At 49.9% G+C, this 20,899-nt stretch overlaps 1 protein-coding gene across 8 annotated transcripts in view; it reads left to right on the top strand.

The window, feature by feature from the left end:
* MAP4 (microtubule associated protein 4) overlaps positions 1-20,899 on the top strand; it is a 145,785-nt gene that overhangs the window by 35,477 nt on the left and 89,409 nt on the right. For 7 of the 8 annotated variants that reach the window (XM_058831475.1, XM_058831474.1, XM_058831469.1 and 4 more), the window contains exon 3: positions 11,839-12,081. In XM_058831475.1, coding sequence (XP_058687458.1) covers positions 11,841-12,081 — 241 coding nt within the window. In that variant the 5' untranslated portion in view covers positions 11,839-11,840. Of the gene's footprint in view, positions 1-11,785; positions 12,082-20,899 lie in introns of all 8 variants that reach the window. The other variant, XM_058831468.1, reaches the window with a different exon arrangement.

Genomic DNA, 20,899 nt, shown 5'->3' with positions numbered 1-20,899 from the left:
ATCCACACGTGGAATTGCCAAAGGTGGTGCCAAAAAGGCCCTTTCTGAGCATCTTCTGCTGACACACAAATGTGTAAAGGCAGTCTGGGATGTCTCAGGGCAGGGGTAAGGAACAGGGATATCCCAGAGCAGTCAGGAACAGGCTCCACAACTTGGAGCCTTCCAGGTGTATTCTGCTCCCCCCCTAAATGTGAATTTCTGAGCACCTGAGTGACCTCCCCAGATAAAGAGGGGCTTTTGTTGCTGGCCTGGAAATGCTGTGGATGGAGCAGGGAGGTGCTCGTGTGTGTGCAAGGGCACATCCCTGGGGAGCAGCTCCCCAGCATTTGCTTTTCCTTGTTAAACATCTGCCTCCACGAGGCTTTGTTGTGGTTTCCAAAGTGTCTGTCCCATGTCCAGGTTCCTCTGGGGGCATTTTTAGGAGTTGGCAAAAGCCACGATCCTCAGAGGCAGCTGAAGAGTCCATAAAGTCCCTCACTTGCTGTAGCCACGATCTTGCAGAATTTACAAATAGCTAAAACTCACTTCTTGGTATAAAAATGCTTTGTTTCATTCTTCCAAAACTTTTTTGACTTTCCAGTAGTGTATGAAAGCTTTAAAATATTGTTTTTGTCTTGACAATTTCCCTTGGAAAAGCATTGCCAGGTTTGCTGTTCCACTCCTCTGGAACACCCAGCTGAGTTGCCATGAATGAAAACAATTCTCCACTCAACTTTCTCATGTGGAAGCTTCCAGTCCTGTGTCCTGATGGGCAGGTTCTGGTGCTCTGTAATTATCTTGTCAGGAGAAGGGCTTATTTTAATTAAAAGTGAAGCAGCTGCTCTGCTGCAGTCACTGACACAACTGGAATTATTCATGCAGGGAAAGGAGTGGAGCCTGTGTGGAAGTGGAGTGGCTGGAAGCAGAGATGGTGTCCAAGCTGTGCCTGATCTCCAGATTAATTTAAGAATTCATCCTCTCTGGCCTTGCTTTCCCTCCTACGCTCTCAGACGTGTATATACACATATTTATTTATTATTATATATACATGAGGCAAAACTGGGAGTTAATGAAGGTGCTGAGGGCCTGCACTGTGGTACTCAAAACTATAATTAGGCTGGACTAAACCTCTGAATTTTTTTTCTCACAGCATGACTTGAACTCATTCTCGTCCCTGGGTTTGTCCTTCCAGTGTTTGTGCTGTACAGTTTTCATCCTCTCTTAGAAATTAACACCCAGATTCTCATGTGAGAACAAAAACTGTTGTTCTGGGAGATACATTCATAAGAGAAACATGGAATAGGGGGAGTTCAGAGGAGCTGGCACGAGGGCTCGGGGTCTGAGGTGAGTTTTTGTAGTGAAATTTGTCCCTTTTTGTGCGCTCAGGCTGCGGCGGCGAGAGGAGGGAGGAGGTAAAGATGAGAATTGTTGGGTGATCCACCCTGTCAGTGATGTGCCACCCTTCCCTCTGTGCCAGGAGAAGGATCTCTCTGGGCAGAGCCTGGTGTTTTGGGCTGCTCTGGGCCGGAGCTGGGATCTGGTGCTATTAAAGGAAAGCAGCTGACGGGAGCAGCTGCTGGGGCTGGGGCTCAGCCCAGCATCCTCCAGAGAAAGTGCTTTGCAAACAGCCCTTTCCTCCCTGCCCCCCTTTTCCTTCCCTGTGCCAGGAGAGGAGAGGAGACTCTTCCCCCATGATTGATGAAATTCTCCTTTTTTGGTGCTGCCTCTCCCAGGACGCGGCACACGAAATCCCCATTGCTGCGTGCACCAAAAACCTGCTGGGCTCTGGGAGCTGCCTTTGCAGAGCTGCTCATTTTGGAGCTAAAACTCCCAGGTCTGGGCAGAAGGTGGGCAGACTCTCATTCTTCCTTAGATAAATATTTGTGGGGTTTGGAGCCCTTTTTAGGTCTCTCACTTCAGTGCTCATAGGCCTGTGCAGAGCTCGACACTTGAAAGTCCCTCACAGTTATTATCTATGAACTCATCTTCCATGTGGCTTTTTTGAAGGCCAGCCAAGAGCATTAATCCCCACCTTCTAGAGTCCCTAATCCCTGCTGGGGCTTAGAGGAAAGTTATTCTCGTCCTCCCAGTGAAGCTGCTCTGGCAGAGCATCTCTCTCTCTGTAACTTAAGGCAAGTTTATTAATGTGACTTTTTATCAGCTTGGAAAGGGTACAGCTCCGGATGGAGCAATCCAACTTGGACAGTCTTACCCCATCCTGCTGAGTGCTTAATGGCACTGAGAGATTGCCCAAAGGGAGGGAATCCTGCAGGAGGTTGGTGTGCTCTTATCTCAGCCATAATTACCAACAGTGAAACGCTCTTTGCGGGCACGAGTAGGTGCCACGGATCTTTTTTTGGGAATGGGTGCAGCTCCAATGGAATCAGGGCTGCTGGGATGATTTTTGCAGTTGTATCACTCTTCCTTTCCTCAGCCTGACATTCCTAAAGCCTCCCAGCTCTGGTTTTCATCCAGTTGTGGCTGTGCTGGCGTCCAGCCCTCTTCCCTCCGTGAGCCTCCCCCTTCCCACCGTCCCTCCTCGCTCCAGGTCTGCTCCAGTTCCAGGGACGCTTCTCTGAACGCTCCAGGCTGCCTCAGGTGGGCTTCCTTCCTTCTCTTGTCCTTCCAGGGATTAGGACAGGAGGGAACTCAGAACAATTTTGCCTTCAGCTCACGGCTGTCAGCTCTGATGATCAGCCTGGTGTCAGTGAAGGGTTTGGGGGGGGGCTCAGGGCCCTGTCCTGGAGCTGAGCAGTCCCCAGGGAAATTGCAAAACAGCCCTCAGGCTTTTGGACAAGTGCAGCCTAATTCCCAGGAATGTGGCAGGGCTGCTCTCTGGTGTGTCTGGAGTTTTGTGTCTCAGTTCTGGGGGCAGAGTGTGGCTCTCCAGAGCCTGAGAGCTGTGGAGTGCCCTGATAAAACAGGCTCGTGCTTCAATCTCCTCGCCCTGAGCAGAGAGTCCAGAAGGGAACTGCTGGAGAACCTGCAGGTGAGAGGCTGAAATGAGAATGTGCAGAGCTCTCAGTGCAGCTGAACACGGAGCTGAGATCATCCAGGGGATCTGTGCCGTGGAAATGCTGAGCTCCAGAGCCTGGCTGGGAGTGCTGGGGCTGCTCCTGCATCCCTGGCAGTGCCCAGGGCCAGGCTGGACAGGGCTTGGAGCAGCCTGGGATGGTGGAAGGTGTCCCTGCCATGGCAGGGGTGGCTCTGGAGGATCTTTAAGATCCCTCCAAGCCATGCTCTGATCCCATTCCATGGTAGCAGGTAGCTGCACACACGTGTGTGTGTGTACTTAGACATGCTCAAACAGGAATTCTCCCCGGTTCTCCTGCATTTGGATATTCCTTCTGCCTTGATCTTTGACACAGATCTGGCTCCAGCTAATTACTTTTATTTTACATAAGTGCAGAATGTAGATTTTATTTTTAAACTGCTTTTACTGAGTTGAAAATAATGTTAATCAAGGACATGTAATATTCATGTTACCCGCCACTGGAATTCCTCGAAGTCCTGAAGGACTGGTATTTATTTCTCTGTTCCCTTTCCTCTGCTAATACCAACCCTGGCCACAGTGATCCCTCTGTGTGGAGACCTGGAACCTTCTGTAATAGCTGGGAATGATGGAATCAGCCCTCTCCTCTGCAGGCAGCTGTGCTGGGAGAGAGGGAAACGTTCAGTGGGATGTGATGGGATGTGATGGGATGTGATGGGATGTGATGGCAGCAGGGCCAGTGCCAGCATCACCAGAGACCTCTCTCTGGTGAGATCCATTCCTGTGTGGAATTACAGCCAGGACAATCCCTGGAGTGCCCCAGGTCCTGTTAAACCATTCTGGCTGGGGCACAGGTTGTGTTTGGAGTGAGCAGTGCAGAGCCTTCAGCTCCTCTTGGAAATGCTCCTTGTGGGGCAGGTGTGTGGGGCTGCTCCAGCCTCGCTGGGAAAAGGCTGAATTCCTTGGAAAACTGGAGTCTTGCAGCTCCAGTGCAGTTTTTGTGGCTGTTGGGAGCTTTTCCTTGGTGCAGTGCATGGATTGTGTGACGTTCCTCGGATGCACTCTGCACTTTCAGAGTCTTTAAGGTTGAAAAAGACTCCCAGGATCATCGAATCCAACCTCTGACTGACACCCCCACATCAACCAAACCAGATTTAACTCAAGTGAGGCACCCTGGTTGCTGTTGCCTCCCCTGGATGCCCTTCTGGTCCTGCACTTTCCTTAAAGTTCCTTTATACTAAAGAAAAAATGTTCCTTTTTTTTTTTGTTGTTGAATCAAAAATAATTTTAATATTAATGAATATCCACATCTAAAAAGAGCAGGTGGAAATAGAGCTGGGAAATGCTGGCCTGGCAGCCTTCAGGCCACCTGCAGAATGGCTTTGGAGCTGACAGTGAGTAGGAGCTGCACACGTGGAGAGAGGAGCTTGTTTTACAAGTTGCCTTTGGCTAGTGTGGGATTTCTGCCTGCTTATCCTTGGAGATTTCATCATTCCATCAAGGGGAAACTCTCCAAGCCACGAGTGGCTGCGAGGCAGGAAGAAAACAAAAGTTTTATGGAATCTCCAGAAATGAAGGGAATCTTTTTAACATTCCCAACGAGGCAGGAATGCTGGGAGACTCATCTGCTCCTGGCTCTGTTAATTCATGTGGCATCTGAATAATTGACGATGGGGAAGGCACGGCTCGTTGGCTTTATCAGTGCTTTCCTAAGGGAAATGGAGCTGATGAAAATGTTTCTGATTATGGAGCAGAAATCATCATTAAGAACTCAACTGCAGCAAGTTGGGTTTATTTGCAGTACCAATAACAACAAAATCAATGCTTGAAACAGAGAAATGGCTCATTCCCCAAGGAATGAAACCCTACCATGGATGGACAGCCTTGAGGAGCCTCAGATCTCCCTGCTCATGGCAGCCCAGCAGTCAGAGGCTGAGGGAGAGGTTGTTCTGACCCCAGAAGTGGAAGGAGGGAGATGCCAGACATGGGAGAGGAAGTGGCTGGGGACAGACAGTGACAGGAGGAAGCTGAAGTTCTGCCTTGGCTTTGGGATCCTGTCAGAACTTCACTAAACCCATCTGAAGTGAGAGCTTCAAAGTTCCTGATTATTGTCTGCTGTGTGGGTGAAGGGGGTGTGGAAGTGACTGAGATCTGCATGAAGCCTTCAGAGCTATTTCATGGTTACAGTCCTGGAATCCCAGACTGGTTTGGGTTGGAAAGAACCTCAAACCTCACCCAGTGCCACCCCTGCCATGGCAGGGACACTCCCACTGTCCCAGCTCCATCCAGGCTGGCCTTGGGCACTGCCAGGGATCCAGGAACAGCCACAGCTGCTCTGGGAATTCCATCCCAGCCAGGAATTCCTTCCCAATATCCCATCCAAGCAGTGGGAGCCATTCCCTGTGTCCTGTCCCTCCATCCCTTGTCCCCAGTCCCTCTCCAGCTCTCCTGGAGCCCCTTCAGGCCCTGGAAAGGAGAATCTGGGATTCCTGAGTGGAAATACCCATGTTGTCCTTGTGTTCCCTTGTGGAGGCAATAGAAGCAATGTTTTCCCTTTACTTGTGCATTTCTGGTTTCTGGAGCAGCTTGGAGGTTCTGGGGCTGACTGAATTTATTCTGAGTAATTAAAGTGAACCAGAAGGCTCAGGGAGTTTGTGCTGAGAAGGGAAACAACTCTACAAATGCTTTGTCTGTTTTAGGAGCCCAAGATTAAAATCATCAAATGCCCCAAATCTGCCTCCTTTGCACCCAAAGCTGCTCTCTTTGTCCCCAGATCTGCTCCTCTGCACCCAAACCTGCTCTCTTGGTCCCCAAATCTGCTCCTCTGTACCCAAATCTGCTCTCTTTGTCCCCAAATCTGCTCCTCTGTACCCAAATCTGCTCTCTTTGTCCCCAAATCTGCTCCTCTGCACCCAAAGCTGCTCTCTTTGTCCCCAAATCTGCCTCCTCTGCTCCTGCCCTGTCTCTTGTCCCTCACACAATCATTTAAGCCCTATAAATAATAGCTGGAAAATCTCTTGCTGTGTTTATGGATTGTCAAAAGGAGAATGTGACTCTCCCTGAAACCCTCATTTGCTGGAAGCCCAAATGTGCACTAGAAATCAGGAATATTCGCTGTGCTGCCTCCCTGTCTGCTCTCCCAGGAGCTCTGAGGAAGCTGCCAGCTCACTCTGGTCTCAACAACACCTCCAAGCTGAAATTTGGTTTGATTTTGCTGTGGAAATATCTGGAATCTCCTAATTAATCCAGGTTTGATGATGCCATTGGGTGCTCGGGCTGGTCCAGCAGGTCTGGAGCATCCCAAAGATCTGGACACACCTTTCCTCTGCCAGGGGGTGGTACCTGCACATCAGGGAGTCCTTGGGGAGCTGATTCCTGAATTCCAGAATTCCATTCTGCAATCCAGGTCACCCTTTCTGAGGCTGCTTTCTCCAGCAGTTGAGCCAAGTGTGATTTTAGGGGATTTTGGAAGGATTTTATTAAAGATCTCTCAGTTTCCATCTCTAAGAAGCTCCTGGTGATCTGTGGGATTTTCCTGTGGCTCCAGAAACAGCCCTAAAGCAGAGCTCTTGCTGTTTTTAACTTTAAAACAATAAAGAAGTGAATCCCATCGGTTTAGATTGTGCCAAAAAAAAAAAAAAAAAATTCTAAAAAATTCAGTTGGGTCACAGATTTTTGTGCCCAGCCATGGAATGTAAGGAATGTCAGCGCTCCTTTGGGAAGCATGGATGCAGAAATCTTTCCATGGATTCCAGGGCTCTGGGAAGGAGGATGACTTAGCAGATCTCTGCTCTCCTGTTTCCTCACGCCTCAGCAGCCACGGCTGAAGGCTCCCAACAGCTCCAGCTAAGAAAAGCAACCTGACTTAGCCAGGAGAAATGGGAATTATGACCGAGCTGTCCCTGTTTCTCCCAGCCAGGCATTTCATTTGGGATGGAGTTAGGAGCTAATTTTAAAGGAGCAAGTGGATCTGATGGGATAATGGATGTGCTTCTCATAAATCTGGGCATCAGAGTCTCCTTTAAGCCAGGAAAAGTGAGGAAGTGTAACTTGGCTGTTCCTCCTGGATGGGAGTGGGTTTCTCCTCCCTCCCTGGCAGGATGGAGCTGGCAGAGCTGCTCTGGGACTCTGGGGCACTGTCCCTGCAGGGCTGGGAGTGTCTGTGTGTCCTTCCCTGGCACAAGCAGCATTCCCAGAAATGCAAAAGCAGCATTCCCTCAGCCAGAAATGCCAGGTGGGCAAGGCAGGGTCCTGCACTGAGGGTGGTTCTGTTGGGACAATGTCCAGCTTTCATCCCTGTGACCTCTCTCCTCTTCCTCTGTCTTCAGACAAGACTCCAGATCTGGGTCAGACCGATCATAACCTGAAACTCCTGGAGGCAGGAACACAGCAGAGCAGTCAGGGAAGCTGCAAAATGGAAGCACAAAGTTCAGGAAATAAATTCCACTCTTCCCTGGATGGGAAACTGGAGGCTGTGGCTCGTGCAGGTTTTGATTTGCCTCCTTTTCCAGAGGGTGGTGGGTGGGATGGTGGCTCTGGGAAGTTGTTCCAGGGGTCACTTGAAGTAAAACCTGGGTGAGGAAATTGCTGAAGAGAAGTTCTCGACACCTTGGGAAGTTGGTGATGCCCCTGGATCCCTGGCAGTGCCCAGGGCCAGGGCTGGGAGCACCTTGGGACAGTGGGAGGTGTCCCTGCCATGGCAGGGGTGGCACTGGGTGGGCTTTGAGTCCTTTCCACCCAAACTCTTCTGGGACATTTCCAGGGATGGGGCAGCTGGGGCTAAAAAAATCCAGTGAATAGTTGGAACTCTTTGGAATAACCAGGATGGAGGGTCTGTGATGTGGGTGAGGGATGAAAATAACCCTGCTGCATCTTTCAGATTAGCTGAGGAGAGATGGATTTTATTGATCCCAACAAACAGGTTACTCACTGAGTACACAGAGATTCTGAGCCTGGAGAGGAACAGATGGAGCAAACCCTGAGTGTAACAGATCAGCTGTGCCTGGAACAGGAGAGATCTAAACAATCCTCCTGAGTAAAAATAATGTGTGACTTAAAGGAACATGATTGATGTGCTTTGGGGGAATTTGAAGATTTCCTGGAATGTGTCACTACAGGAAAGCCCTTGTCCTTGGCTGCAGTGCAGCTGTGGCACTGCTCCCTGCTCCTTCCACACCTTTCCTTGGAGCAAACTCCTCCCTTTGGTGTTGCCAGGGAGGGCTGGGCTGTCCTTGGAGGCTGTTCTGGACTCAAACCCAGAGTTGGTGTCACCCCAGGGCTGCTCCACTCTCTGCCAAATTTAACAAACACCAGGACCTTGACAGCTGTTCCACTGCTGAAGAATTCCTGAGAATCCCTGAATCCCTCAGGCTGGAAAAGCCCACTGAGCCCCACCTTGTCCCCAGCCCCAAGCACTGAGTGCCATGGCCAGGAATTCCTTGGACACCTCCAGGGATGGGGACTCCAAACCTCCCTGGGCAATTCCAGTGCCTTTCCAGGAAGGAATTTCAGTGCATTTTTAAACCTCTGCCTTCAGAAATCTCTGTCACTCCTCAGTTTCTCCCTTTCATCCCAAGGTGAATGTCAGAATTCATCTTCCCTGTGCTCTGTTGAGCTCTGATCTCAGAGCTGTGGAGGCAGGGGATTAAGGTACATCTTGCTGAGGATTCTTTTTGCTTCCCAGCCAGCTCTGTTCTGTATGAATGGAAATGGGGTAGGAAGCATTTGTCTCTCTGAGCTGCTCAGCACATGAAAATGCTCCAGGATTTGCTCTTTACCCTTGGGCACAATCCCTGCACTATCCTCATTTTCCTCTTGCCTTTGTTAGCAGACAAGCCCTGGCAACCTGGGAATTGGTGTCCTTTAACAGCAGAGAGGGAAAAGGAGGAATTCCCAGGGGTGTTGTGGCTGTCCTTGGAGCCCACCTGGGCTGAGGAGGGATCCCTGCAGTTTGTGCCGGGTGCTCCTGCGTGTCTGAGGCACCAGTGCTGTATTTAAAATGCCTTTTCTTAGTTACACTGGTTTATTTTTGCACATTGTTTCTACATTCCCTATTTAGCTAAATATGGACAAGGAAATATCCTGCTGATAAGGCTGCATAGCCTCATTATTATTTTTCCCCAGAAAGTAGATCACTCCAGTGTCCTAATTCCTGTGTAGGCCTGAAATAGCAGCACTGGCAGTGCCACAAAGCCCCCAAATGCCATTTATTTTATATTTTATATTTTATATTTTATGGCAGCTATTCCATGGAGTGCAGCCACTCCATGTCAGAATCTGCTCCCAGGGAACAGGGACAAGAGGAAACAGCTCCAGCTGGCCCAGGGGAGGTTCAGGTGGAAATTTGGAATATTCCTTCCCCAAAAAGCCTCTCCAGGCCTGGCCCAGCTGCCCAGGGCAGGGGTTCAGTCCCCATTGGTGAAGGAATTTAAAATCCCTGAGGATGTGGCACTTGGGGACACGGTCAGGGGTGGCCTTGGCAGTGCTCAGGGATGGCTGGACTGGATGGACTCAGAGGATTTTTCCAGCCTCAGTCACTCTGTGCTCACGATGCAGCTTGTTGAGAAACTAAATATTGTTTTTCTTTCTGATGCTAAATGACATTTTCAGAAGAAGATGATTAAGTGTTCATCACTGCACATTGAGACTCACTGACCTAAAGCCATCGGTTCACTTGGGAGTTGATGGAGGATGTGCCTGAAAAATTGGCTCTTTCTGAGCCCCATTTGTTCCTTGAAGGAAACTGCTCAGTGCAGGGATTAAACTTTTGGAAATGCCTTCCCTGGCTGGTGCTCCCTGCAGGGTGATGCAGCCAGTTGTGTGCACATCTGGATGATGGTTTGTCTTCAAATAATCAGAAACCTCATTGATAAGACTCTTTCATTTAAATACAAAATGTTTTTGTTTTTTTTTACTGACCATAATTCATTCAATTGTGACCCTGCACTGGGGGTGAAGAGCTCCAAACTTTTCACCTCTGGATTTCCAAGCTGCCATTCAGGGTTTTTATCTAAAGCACCAAAAACTGCAGTTGCTGCCTGAAGTGTGGTCTGCCTGCAAGCCTGACCTTTTATTGTTCAAAGAATCAAAAAAGAAGAGCTTGAAGTGAATTATTTTCCATAACAGAGTTGCCTGGAAGGACAGAAACAGCACAAGCAGTGGGACACCATTGTTCCTGAGGAATGTGAGGCTGGAGCCTGTAGGTATGTGGTGACCCTGCAGTGCTGACACAGAATTTCCTGGAGTTCAAGGAGTAGGAGCCTTTGTTTTTTTGGGAACAAGAGGATCTGTGTTCTGGCACTTGGGTCACACACAAGTGTCCCTTGTGTCCCTCGGGCTGCAGCTCTGTGGCAGCAGCTCCTGCTTTTCCTTGGGAGCCAGGCTGGGAGAGCTGGGAATGTTCACCTGCAGCAGGGAAAATCCAGGGAGAGCTCAGAGCCCCTTCCAGGATCTCGAGGGGCTCCAGGAGAGCTGGACAGGGACGGTTTTTATTGGCTCCTGTTCCCAAGAATAACTTCCAAAGGTTTTGAGGTGAAAAACTGAAGAATTGGTGATGGCCTGAAGGTTGGAGATGAGTCAGTTCAGGTGCATTTTTTTCAGCTTGGTGCCAGGAATTAAATTAAACACAGAGATGCAAATCAGGGAGGGATAACTGGTGATTACTCCTCTGTTTCCAGTTCATACCTACGTGGGCACTTTGCTGTATTTTTTTTTTTTCATGTAAACATTATTAAAACGTCACTTTCCCTCCCAAATCCCAGGGCTGGAGGGGGTTTGCTGGGATTAGCAAGGTTTGCTGAGGACATGAGCACGCTGCAGGACCCTCTGGGAGGGATCAGGAGCAGCACTGAAGTATACATCAGAGATTATGTAAAATCCTAATCTCCATAGGGGAGCCTGGGTGGAGTCAAGCCCAGCACTAAATTCTCTTGCGTCATTTATCTGAGGGGTGTAATTAACTCCAGATCTGGGGCAGGGCAGGAGTCAATGGCACACCATGGCCATCCTGGCCAGCTACTGGGCCTTTACTTTTCACATTTTTTTTTTTATTTAAGGTTCTGCTAAAAGACCCCGTGAGATGGAACATTCAGCTAAACCCGCTTTAGCTGATCCCGGTTTATTTCTGTTTAGAAACATCTGGGAATTACTGAGCACCCAAGGTTTCCCGTGGTGTAAAGGCTCAGCCCCAAAGTGAAGTGTTATAAATGTATATCATATTATTGGCCTTTCACAAATATTATAATAAATATATATAAGATTAGAAAATTTTGTTGTGTTTCCTTTATTTCTGTTATTGCTGAAACTTAGAAATAGTGGTGTAATACATATATGTTAGGCTGTAACATGATATTAAACTCCTTTTTGTTTATATAACCCAGAGACTAAAAAAGAAAATAGTCAGAGACCCCCCTGCATCCTAAGATTATCTTGTCCAGATGAAGACAAGCAATCCTCCAAGCCCTCCAAAGGAAAAATTTATAGCTCCTGTTACTGGAGGACAAAAGACCCAGTGACACCAAGAAGATTGATCTGTTGGGAAGGGGGGAAAGGAAAAACTAAACAGAAGAACACCAAAAACCCTAAATAGAATGTCTGAATATGTATGAGAATTTATGGATATGTGTGAGAATTTATGGATATGTATGAGAATTTATGGATATGTAGCAGGGTTCTGTTTTTAAGGGACAATCCTTTGTTAGTAAGGTGAATGCAGAGACACCCAGCTGTATCTGTATACTTTATTTTTATCTCCTAATTATCTTTTTATTAAACTCCTAAATTCCATAAAAAATACACAAACCTCGTTTTTCACAGAAGGAAATGGAGAGATCTCTGCTGAAATGTCTCCTTGTCTCCCTGGTGCTCAGGCATGGCTGACCTGGACCACAACCTGAGCCTGGCCGACGCGCTGACGGAGCCGCCCCACGACGTCGAGGACGAGGTCAAACGGGATTTCATCGCCACCCTGGAGGCCGAGAAATTCGATGACGTGGTTGGAGAGACGGTGGATAAGACAGACTATGTGCCACTGCTGGATGATGAGGATGATGCAAAGCCTGGGAGCCAGGAACCCAAAAGCAAAAGCCACGTGGATGGAATTCCCGTGGAACGTAAGTGTCCCAAAAACTCAGATATCAGGGAATGCCTGCACTCACCGTGATGCTGCTGAGACAGGAATTCCTCTGGTGCTTTGTTTCAAACAAAGATCAAACCCTCTTTGTTGTTTTACATTAATGTTTGAGGCTGGGGGCTTTTGGGGCTCTCAGAGAAAGGAGCAAATTTTGTGGTTGCCATGCTCCACAAGCAGTGTCCCAAAATAGCAGAGCTGTGCAAGGTGCCACCACTCCAGGGATGGCAAATCCAAGGAAGAAAGGTGGATGGTGAGGTCAGCAGAAGGGAATCTTCATCATCTGTCTGGGAGCCTCACTCCAAATGTTTAACAGCTAAATCCCATGGTTCTGATCCAAGGTTTTATTTATTTGTGTTTCTTTTGGATGTGCATGGTACCAAAACGTGCTGTTGAACACTTTTCCAGCCCAGCTGATATTTAGAATCATGGAATCATTAAGGTTGGAAAAGATCTTTGAGATCATCAAACCCAGCAGCTCCCCCAGCACTGCCAAGGCCACCCCTGACCATGTCCCCAAGTGCCACATCCACAGGGATTTAAATCCCTCCAACAACTCCACCCCTGCCCTGAGCAGCTGGGCCAGGCCTGGAGGGGCTTTTTGGGGAAGGAATTTTCCCAATTTCCAATTGAAACTGCCCTGGCCCAGCCTGAGGCTGTTCCTTCTCCTGCTGTCGCTGTTCCCCGGCTGTCCCCTCCTGGCAGGGAGTTGTGCAGAGCCAGAAATTCCCCCTGAGCCTCCTTTCCTCCAGGCTGAGCCCCTTCCCAGCTCCCTCAGGAATTCTCCAGCCCCTTCCCATCTCCCTCAGGAATTCTCCAGCCCCTTCCCAGCTCCCTCAGGAATTCTCCAGCCCCTTCCCAGCTCCCTCAGGAATTCTCCAGCCCCTTTCCCAGCTCCCTCAGGAATTCTCCAGCCCCTTCCCAGCTCCCTCAGGAATTCTCCAGCCCCTTCCCAGCTCCCTCAGCAATTCTCCAGCCCTTCCCCAAGTCCCTCAGGAATTCTCCAGTCCCTTCCCCAAGTCCCTCAGGAATTCTCCAGTCCCTTTCCCACCTCCCTCAGCTGCCTCAGACCCTTCCCCAGGTTCCCTTTCCCCTCAGGGTCTTTCCTGGACCTGGGAACACCAGAACTGCCCCAGGAGTTTGAGGTGGAACATCACCAATTTATTTGTGTTAAAAGTGTTATCAAAAATTCTTTAGGAAAAGGAGAGTTTTAAACAGATGCTTTCCTGTATGAAAGGGAAAAGAGTAAAGTTTGGGGGTCATCCATTGAGATTTTTTCCCAGGGAGGAATTGAAATTATTGCTCCCTTTGCTTGTGTGCTGTTCCCTCCCTGCCCAAGTGGGAATTGTTACCTGGGAGCAGCAGTGCCTTGATGATTTTATTTGTTTTGTGGCCTTGATCTGTGCTGTGTAGAAGAGGAAACCCTTGGTAACCTGATGACTTCCTTCAGAAGAAGTTTTTGCCTTAATCCTGCTGCTCATCAGTGTTGAGGAAGGTGAGGTGTGATTCCTCAGAATAAACAGAACCTCCAGGAGCACAGCATGGGGAATTCTGCTCTGTTTCAGGCATTTATTTGCTTTGTTTAGAAGTGCATGGGGCGCCTTGTGAAACAGGAGATGCAACTTGGACTTTTCCATGCTGACACAGTTATTAAATGGCACCAAACGAGCAGGAAGGATGGGAATGGACAAAGAGATTATTATAAAACTTGGAGCTTTGGCCAGTTCAGATGTGCATTATTTATTTCATTTCCATTTTAGCACTGCAGAAGCAGAGAAAAACAAGGACTTGTTAACACCTTGTATATGATTTGAGGATATTTTAAAGCAATCCTTTGTTGTGGGAGCTGCAGATCCTAAACCCTCTCAGCACCAGGATTTCTCAGTGCTAAAATCATTACACAATATTGGTTTAAAATACAAATCCCTTAAGTGTGTCCTCCCAGCCATGTATCCTTGGACACTGCTATCCCAACTCATTATTTCACATCACTCCAGGATCCTGGGCTGGGGGTAATGAGGCCTCGTGGGTTTGCTCAGTTATTAAAACTCTCTGTGAGAGAAAGGCTGGCTCCTGTGGGCAGAGCTCAGGCAGAAATTCTGGGGGGGAAAAAGCAGAATTCCAGGAGGAATTCCTTCATGGAAAGGATTGTTAAACTCTGGCAGGGGCTGCCCAGGGAGGTTTGGAGTGTCCATCCCTGGAGGTGCCCAAGGAATTCCTGGAGGTGGCACTCAGAGCTCTGGGCTGGGGACAAGGTGGGAGCTGGGAATCCATGGGCTGGGAGGGATTTTCCAGCCCCAGGAATTCAGGGATTCTGGGATCTCCTGGCTTTTCCAGCCCCAGGAATTCAGGGATTGTGGAATCTCCTGGCTTTTCCAGCCCCAGGAATTCAGGGATTCTGGGATCTCCTGGCTTTTCCAGCCCCAGGAATTCAGGGATTGTGGGATCTCCTGGCTTTTCCAGCCCCAGGGATTCTGGGATCTCCTGGCTTTTCCAGCCCCAGGAATTCAGGGATTCTGGGATCTCCTGGCTTTTCCAGCCCCAGGAATTCAGGGATTCTGGGATCTCCTGGCTTTTCCAGCCCCCTCCTCTCCCCTCTCTGCACATCCCATCATGGGGCTGCTCGAGCAGAGCTCATTTCCCTCCTATGTGGCAAGGGGGAGATGCAGTTCCTTATTCTTGCTTTGGAGATTGGTTTTCCCCTTTTTTGGGAGATCTGGAGAGCAGTCAGGAGCATTATCTGAATCTTTGGCAAGATACAAATGAGATCCTACGTGAGGAGATGGAGAAGTTGCCCTGAGTGGAGTTGTTCAGCTTTCCCACCTTGTCCCTACAGGAAAGCACTGAAGCCTAAAACAGGCCAGGATTAGGATTTGGTCCTGGAATGTTTCATTTCTCTAACTTGTTTTTTCTATTTTTTCCACGGAATTTATTTAATATTTATCACTGTTTAAAAAGATAGTAAAGCTGAATGAGCTTCATTTATTGAGGTTCCAGAATAAATGAGGGCTGGGTGAGATTTCCAGGGTCCTGAGGGGGTCTTGGTGGTGTTGTTCCATGTTTGAGTGTAACATCGAGTTTTTGGGGAACAGCAGCAAGAGTTCCACACTCCTGGATCCAAACAGCCTGGCTTTCCTGAGGGAGAGGAGCAGCCTGCAGAGCTCAGGCTTTTCAGCCTCCACTTGTTCATTTATTTATGTTAAAAGGCACAAATGTGTTCTGACATCTCGGTCTGTGCTCCTGAGATTGTCTTTCCCCGGTCAGAGGAGGCTTAATCCTCCATCCTGTCAGGCTTTAGCTGCTCCAGCTCTGCTCCAGGGTTTTCCTTCAGGTTTTTTTCCTAAACCCAGGAGCCAGATTAGGCGAGTTTAAAGTGGAGCTGGGCTCCAGCATGGGGCTGGGTGGGTGCAGAGGGGTGGAGAGCAGGGATGTGTGATGAGCAGTCTTTTGCTCACCTACAAATCTGTCCTAGAATAAAGCTTTAATAATGGTTAACTTACAAAATATCAGGGAGAAATGGCTTTACTGTTCCTCACACCTGGCTGGACATGGTAAATTGGCAAATTCTGGGATAATCCTCTGATGGCTTTGTGGGCCTTCCATGACAGCAAGGGATGGCAGCAGCAGTTCCCTTCAGCTGCTCGTGATGGGGTGAAGGTGAAGAGGAAAGGATTTTAGGTGGGAGCACATTCCAGAGGAAAGGAAAACATTGGGGGTTAATCAGTTGCAGCAGAGCTCGTGGGGAATGTTTTAGTTGAAGTCAGGACAAGGAATTGTGATCCTGGTGAGGAATTGTGTGAGCTGGTGAGGAATTGTGTGAGCTGGTGAGGAATTGTGTTCCTGGTGAGGAATTGTGTGAGCTGGTGAGGAATTGTGATCCTGGTGAGGAATTGTGTGAGCTGGTGAGGAATTGTGAGGAATTGTGATCCTGGTGGGAATTGTGTTCCTGGTGGGAATTGTGCTCCAGGTGAGGAATTGTGTTCCTGGTGAGGAGTTGTGATCCTGGTGGGAATTGTGTTCCTGGTGGGAATTGTGTTCCTGGTGGGAATTGTGCTTCAGGTGAGGAATTGTGTTCCTGATAGGGAATTGTGATCCTGGTGGGAATTGTGTCCCTGGTGAGGAATTGTGATCCTGGTGAGGATTTGTGATCCTGATGGGGAATTGTGTCCCTGGTGAGGAATTGTATGATCTGGTGAGGAATTGTGTGTTCTGGTGAGGAATTGTGTTCCTGATTAGGAATTGTGTTCCTGGTGGGAATTGTGTTCCTGATAGGGATTTGTGTTCCTGGTGAGGAATTGTGTTCCTGGTGGGAATTGTGATCCTGGTGAGGAATTGTGTCCCTGGTGAGGAATTGTGTTCCTGGTGAGGAGTTGTGATCCTGGTGAGGAATTGTGATCCTGGTGGGAATTGTGTTCTGATAGGGAATTGTGTTCCTGGTGGGGATTTGTGTCCCTGGTGGGAATTGTGTTCCTGGTGGGAATTGTGATCCTGGTGGGGAATGTGAACACAGACCAAAGGGCAGGTCTGTGTTGATGGAACGTGGTGGCCTTGTGCTCAGTCCCTGTGTTTTGCCTTCTTGCACTGCTCACAAACTCCTTGGTGAGTTTAACCTTGAATCCAGGTTTTTTGGGGGGGATTGTCCTGATCCAGGCTGGGATGGAGTCAGTTTTCTCCATGGTGCCTGTGTTTGGAGCTGGGTGTGAGAATGGGAGCACAGTTTGGTTGTTCCTGAGCCCTGCCCACTCTGGATCCAGGAGTTTTTGCTTTCCCAGCTCAGGCAGGGAGCAGCTGTTGGGGGGTGTGGGGCATGGCCAGGAGAGCTGATCCCACCTGGCCCGAGGGACATCCCCCAGTACAGAACATCCTGCCCAGTACAAACTGGGGCAGCTGGCTGGGAGCTGCTGGGCACGGGTCAGTGCCTGCTACCCAGGGCTTTGGGCATCACAGCTTCCTCTTGGGTTTTATTCATAGAATCAGGGAATTGCTGAGGTTGGAAAAGCCCTCAGAGCCCATCGAGCCCACCTGTCCCCAGCACTGAGCGTGTCCCCAAGTGCCACATCCACAGGGATTTGAAATCCCTCCAGCAATGGGGACTGAATCCCTGTCCTGGGCAGCTGGGCCAGGCCTGGAGAGGCTTTTTGGGGAAGGAATATTCCCAATTTCCAACTGAGCCTCCCCTGGCCCAGCCTGAGGCCGTTCCCTCTCCTCCTGTCCCTGTTCCCTGTGAGCAGAACCCGACCCCCCAGGTGTCCCCTCCTGTCAGGGACTTGTGCAGAGCCAGAAATTCCCCTTGAACCTCCTTTTCTCCAGGCTGAGCAATCCCCCTCTCTCTTTTCATTATTCTGTAATTCTATTTCATTTCATTTCATTCATTTTATTCCCCTGCATTCCGCTCCACACAGGGCTGGGGCAGGCTTGGGTGGCTCCCAGGGCCCCATTCCCATGGGATCAGGGAATGATCCCATTCCCTGCAGGACTCCAGCCCGAGGGATGAGGTTGCTTTAATTGAATCATTCTCTCCAGTGGCTCTGGGGCTGCAGGTGACACCACGAGATGGCTCTGCCTGGACACTGCTGTGCTCCCTCCCCGCAGCTCCAGAGCTGAAACCCGAGCCCAAACCACTTCTCCCTTTGCTCTTCCCTCCCTTCCCAACACGAGGAATAAATGCCTTTCTTGGAGCAGGATTTGCTTTAGCCAAAGGGAATTCAGACACTTGGTTAGGCATGAAAGTGGAGATGGAGAATGTTCCACACACCTCAGAGTTTGAGAGGGATTGAAGATTAATCAACAGGTGATGATATTTGTGTTTTTGTCTCAGATGAGATGTTAAACCTTTTCCCCCTCAGAGTCTGTCCAGCCCCATTCCTGCCCCACATTTGTTACATCACAGAATCCCAGACTGGTTTGGGCTGGAAGGGACCTGAAATCTCATCCTGTTCCACCCCTGCCATGGCAGGGACACCTCCCACCATCCCAGGCTGCTCCAAACCCCATCCAGCCTGGCCTTGGGCACTGCCAGGGATCCAGGGGCAGCCCCAGCTGCTCTGGGAATTCCATCCCAGCCAGGAATTCCTTCCCAATATCCCATCCAAGCAGTGGGAGCCATTCCCTGTGTCCTGTCCCTCCATCCCTTGTCCCCAGTCCCTCTCCAGCTCTCCTGGAGCCCCTTCAGGCCCTGCAAGGGGCTCTGAGCTCTCCCTGGAGCTTCTCCTCTCCAGGGGAACATTCCCAGCTCTCCCAGCCTGGCTCCAGCCCTGGAGCAGCTTTGGGGACTCCTCTGGATCTCTCCAGCAGCTCCAGGTCCCTGTGCTGTTGGCCCTGGGGCAGCTCTGCAGGTGATTTTGAGGCAGAATATTCAATTGAATGAGTGGAAGGAGATGAACCCCCTTGTTTAAGAGTCATCAGCTGCTTCAAACTCTGTCCAGCAGCACTTCTGCTCACGTTTCCCCCTCGAATAGCAGCGTGTGATGAAACCCACCAGAGGACTCCTGACCCCCAGCAGCCACCCCAGGAGCTGCCCAGAGCCCTCTGTACCCTCAGCTGGGCCATCCCTGCTCAGAGCAGGCTCAGGTGCCGTGCTGGGGACGTGCTGGCCGTGGTGGTGTCCCCTGTGTGTTCCCTCTGGGATTAGGGGGGGTTACGTTGGCACTGCCCATTTGCTCCAGATTATCGGTTTAGCGAGCGCTGCCTTAAATTTGTTTATATAAAAACAATCCTTTGATCCACGAGCCAGATGCAAATACTATCTTGTGATTCTGATGAGGATTAGGTAGTTACAACATCTTGACATGGTTTTGGGTTTATGCAATTTAGAATATGAGGGGAGGAGCCCTGGCCCTGGGCAGGTTGCTGGGTGCTTTCACACTGGGGCTTCAGCAAACCCAACTCAGATTGATTTGCTCCAAAGGCACTGACCTTCAGAGACTTAAAAATAACAACCACTCGTGCTGGCTGGAGTTGGTGTGATTTGACCTGATTTTTCTGGAAGCTTGTCTTGCCAAAAATCTAAAATTGTAAAGGGAACCATTTTACTTGCTCTGCATCCTTCCCAAGGAGAGCCGTGGCATTTCTGATCCTTCTGCTCCTTTGGGAACCCACTTTGGAGGGGTTCAGCCACATTTGTGGTCTAGTCCTAGTTTAATGCATCAATAATGGTGGTGGCATCAGAGTCAGAGAGTCACTGAGGCTGGAAAAGCCCTCCAGGATCCTCCAGGATCATCAAATCCACCCTGTGTCTAATCCCCACCTTGTCCCAGCCCAGAGCCCTGAGTGCCTCCTTCAGGTGTTCCTGGGACACCTCCAGGGATGGGCACTCCAAACCTCCCTGGACAGCCCCTGCCAAGGCCTGAGCCCCCTTTCCATGGGGAAATTCCTGCTGCTGTCCAGAACATCAGGAGCAGACTGAAACATCCCAGCAGCTCAAGGTGTAATCCCAGCCTGTGCAAGCTGTAAGGAGCAGCTCTGAGAGAAATGAAAGCAGGATGTGATCCTGGAGGGAATCTTGGGGCTGTCTTCTGCAGGGCCAGGAGCTGGACTTGGATAATCCTCGTGGGTTCCTTCCCACTCAGGAGATTCCGTGGTTCTACAGGACTTAAGGAATTGTGTGGCTCCTGCCCCTGGGGGTTCAGCAGGAGCTGTGCAGCTCCTCAGGGATGTCACTGCAGGAGCCTGGTACTCCCTGTGTGCTTTGAGCTGTGACTCAGGGCTGTACAAACCACACTGACCCCGATTTCAGGGCATCCAGGGACTGCCAGGACCTCCCCCAGTTACTGCTCCACACACCAGCCCATGTCCAGCCCTGCAGCTGGAGCTGGGTGTGGAACTGCTGAGGAGCAGCTCCAGGGATCCCTGTGCTATTCCCAGCTCCTCCAGGAGGATGTAGGGGTGTGTTTTGCTATAAACTACCAAGTTGATGGGGAATTTTTGTAAAACACCAAGATGAACCATTGATGTGGCTGGAAAGACTTTTCCTTTTGCTGAGGGCTGGATTCAGCCCTGAGGGACCCTGGTTACGTGACTCTGTTATAAAACTGAGGCTCAGGGAGGGCCAGCAGCAGCTCCAGGTGACTGAGTGTGTGTCTCTTCAGGAGAAACCTTTATTATTTATAAAATGAACATTTCCCCACTGTCAGCAGAGCTGAGGGCCCAGGGAGGAGCTGCTGTCGGGGCTGGTGCTGCTTGTTCTGCTTCACCAGAACTGCTCAGGGTCATAAAGTCACAGAGTCCAGACTGGTTTGGGGTGGAGGGAACCTTAAGGATCATCCAGAGCCATCCCTGCCATGGCAGGGACACTTTCCACCGGCCCAGGCTGCTCCAAACCAAATCCAGCCTGGCCTTGGGCACTGCCAGGGGGCAGCCACAGCTGCTCTGGGCACCTGAGCAACAACCTCATTGTATCAAACTTCTTTTATCTAATCTTAAATGAAACCTCCAACAGCTTCAAGCTGTTCCCCCTTGTCCACTGCTGCAAATTTCAGTGTGTAAATCCTGGTGCTGGTTATAATTTTAGCTGGCAATGTCAGAGCAAGATGGACTCGATGTCACAGTGATCAGGATTTTCTGTGCTGGTTTTTGGAGTTGATTTCCCACCCTGACCACCCTCCTCTCAGTCTCCCCTGATGCCTGCTTTAACAATTTGTGATGTTTCAGCAGGAATTTCCCCATGGAAAAGGGGCTCAGGCCTTGGCAGGGGCTGCCCAGGGAGGTTTGGAGTGCCCATCCCATCCCTGGAGGTGTCCCAGGAACACCTGGAGAAGGAGGCACTCAGAGCTCTGGGCTGGGACAAGGTGGGCATTGGGCAC

This window comes from Poecile atricapillus, chromosome 2 (assembly GCF_030490865.1).
Source record: "Poecile atricapillus isolate bPoeAtr1 chromosome 2, bPoeAtr1.hap1, whole genome shotgun sequence".
Classification (NCBI taxonomy): Eukaryota; Metazoa; Chordata; class Aves; order Passeriformes; family Paridae; genus Poecile; species Poecile atricapillus.
The sequence above is the reverse complement of the archived record's forward strand: the minus strand, read 5'-3'. Positions and strand labels throughout refer to the sequence as shown.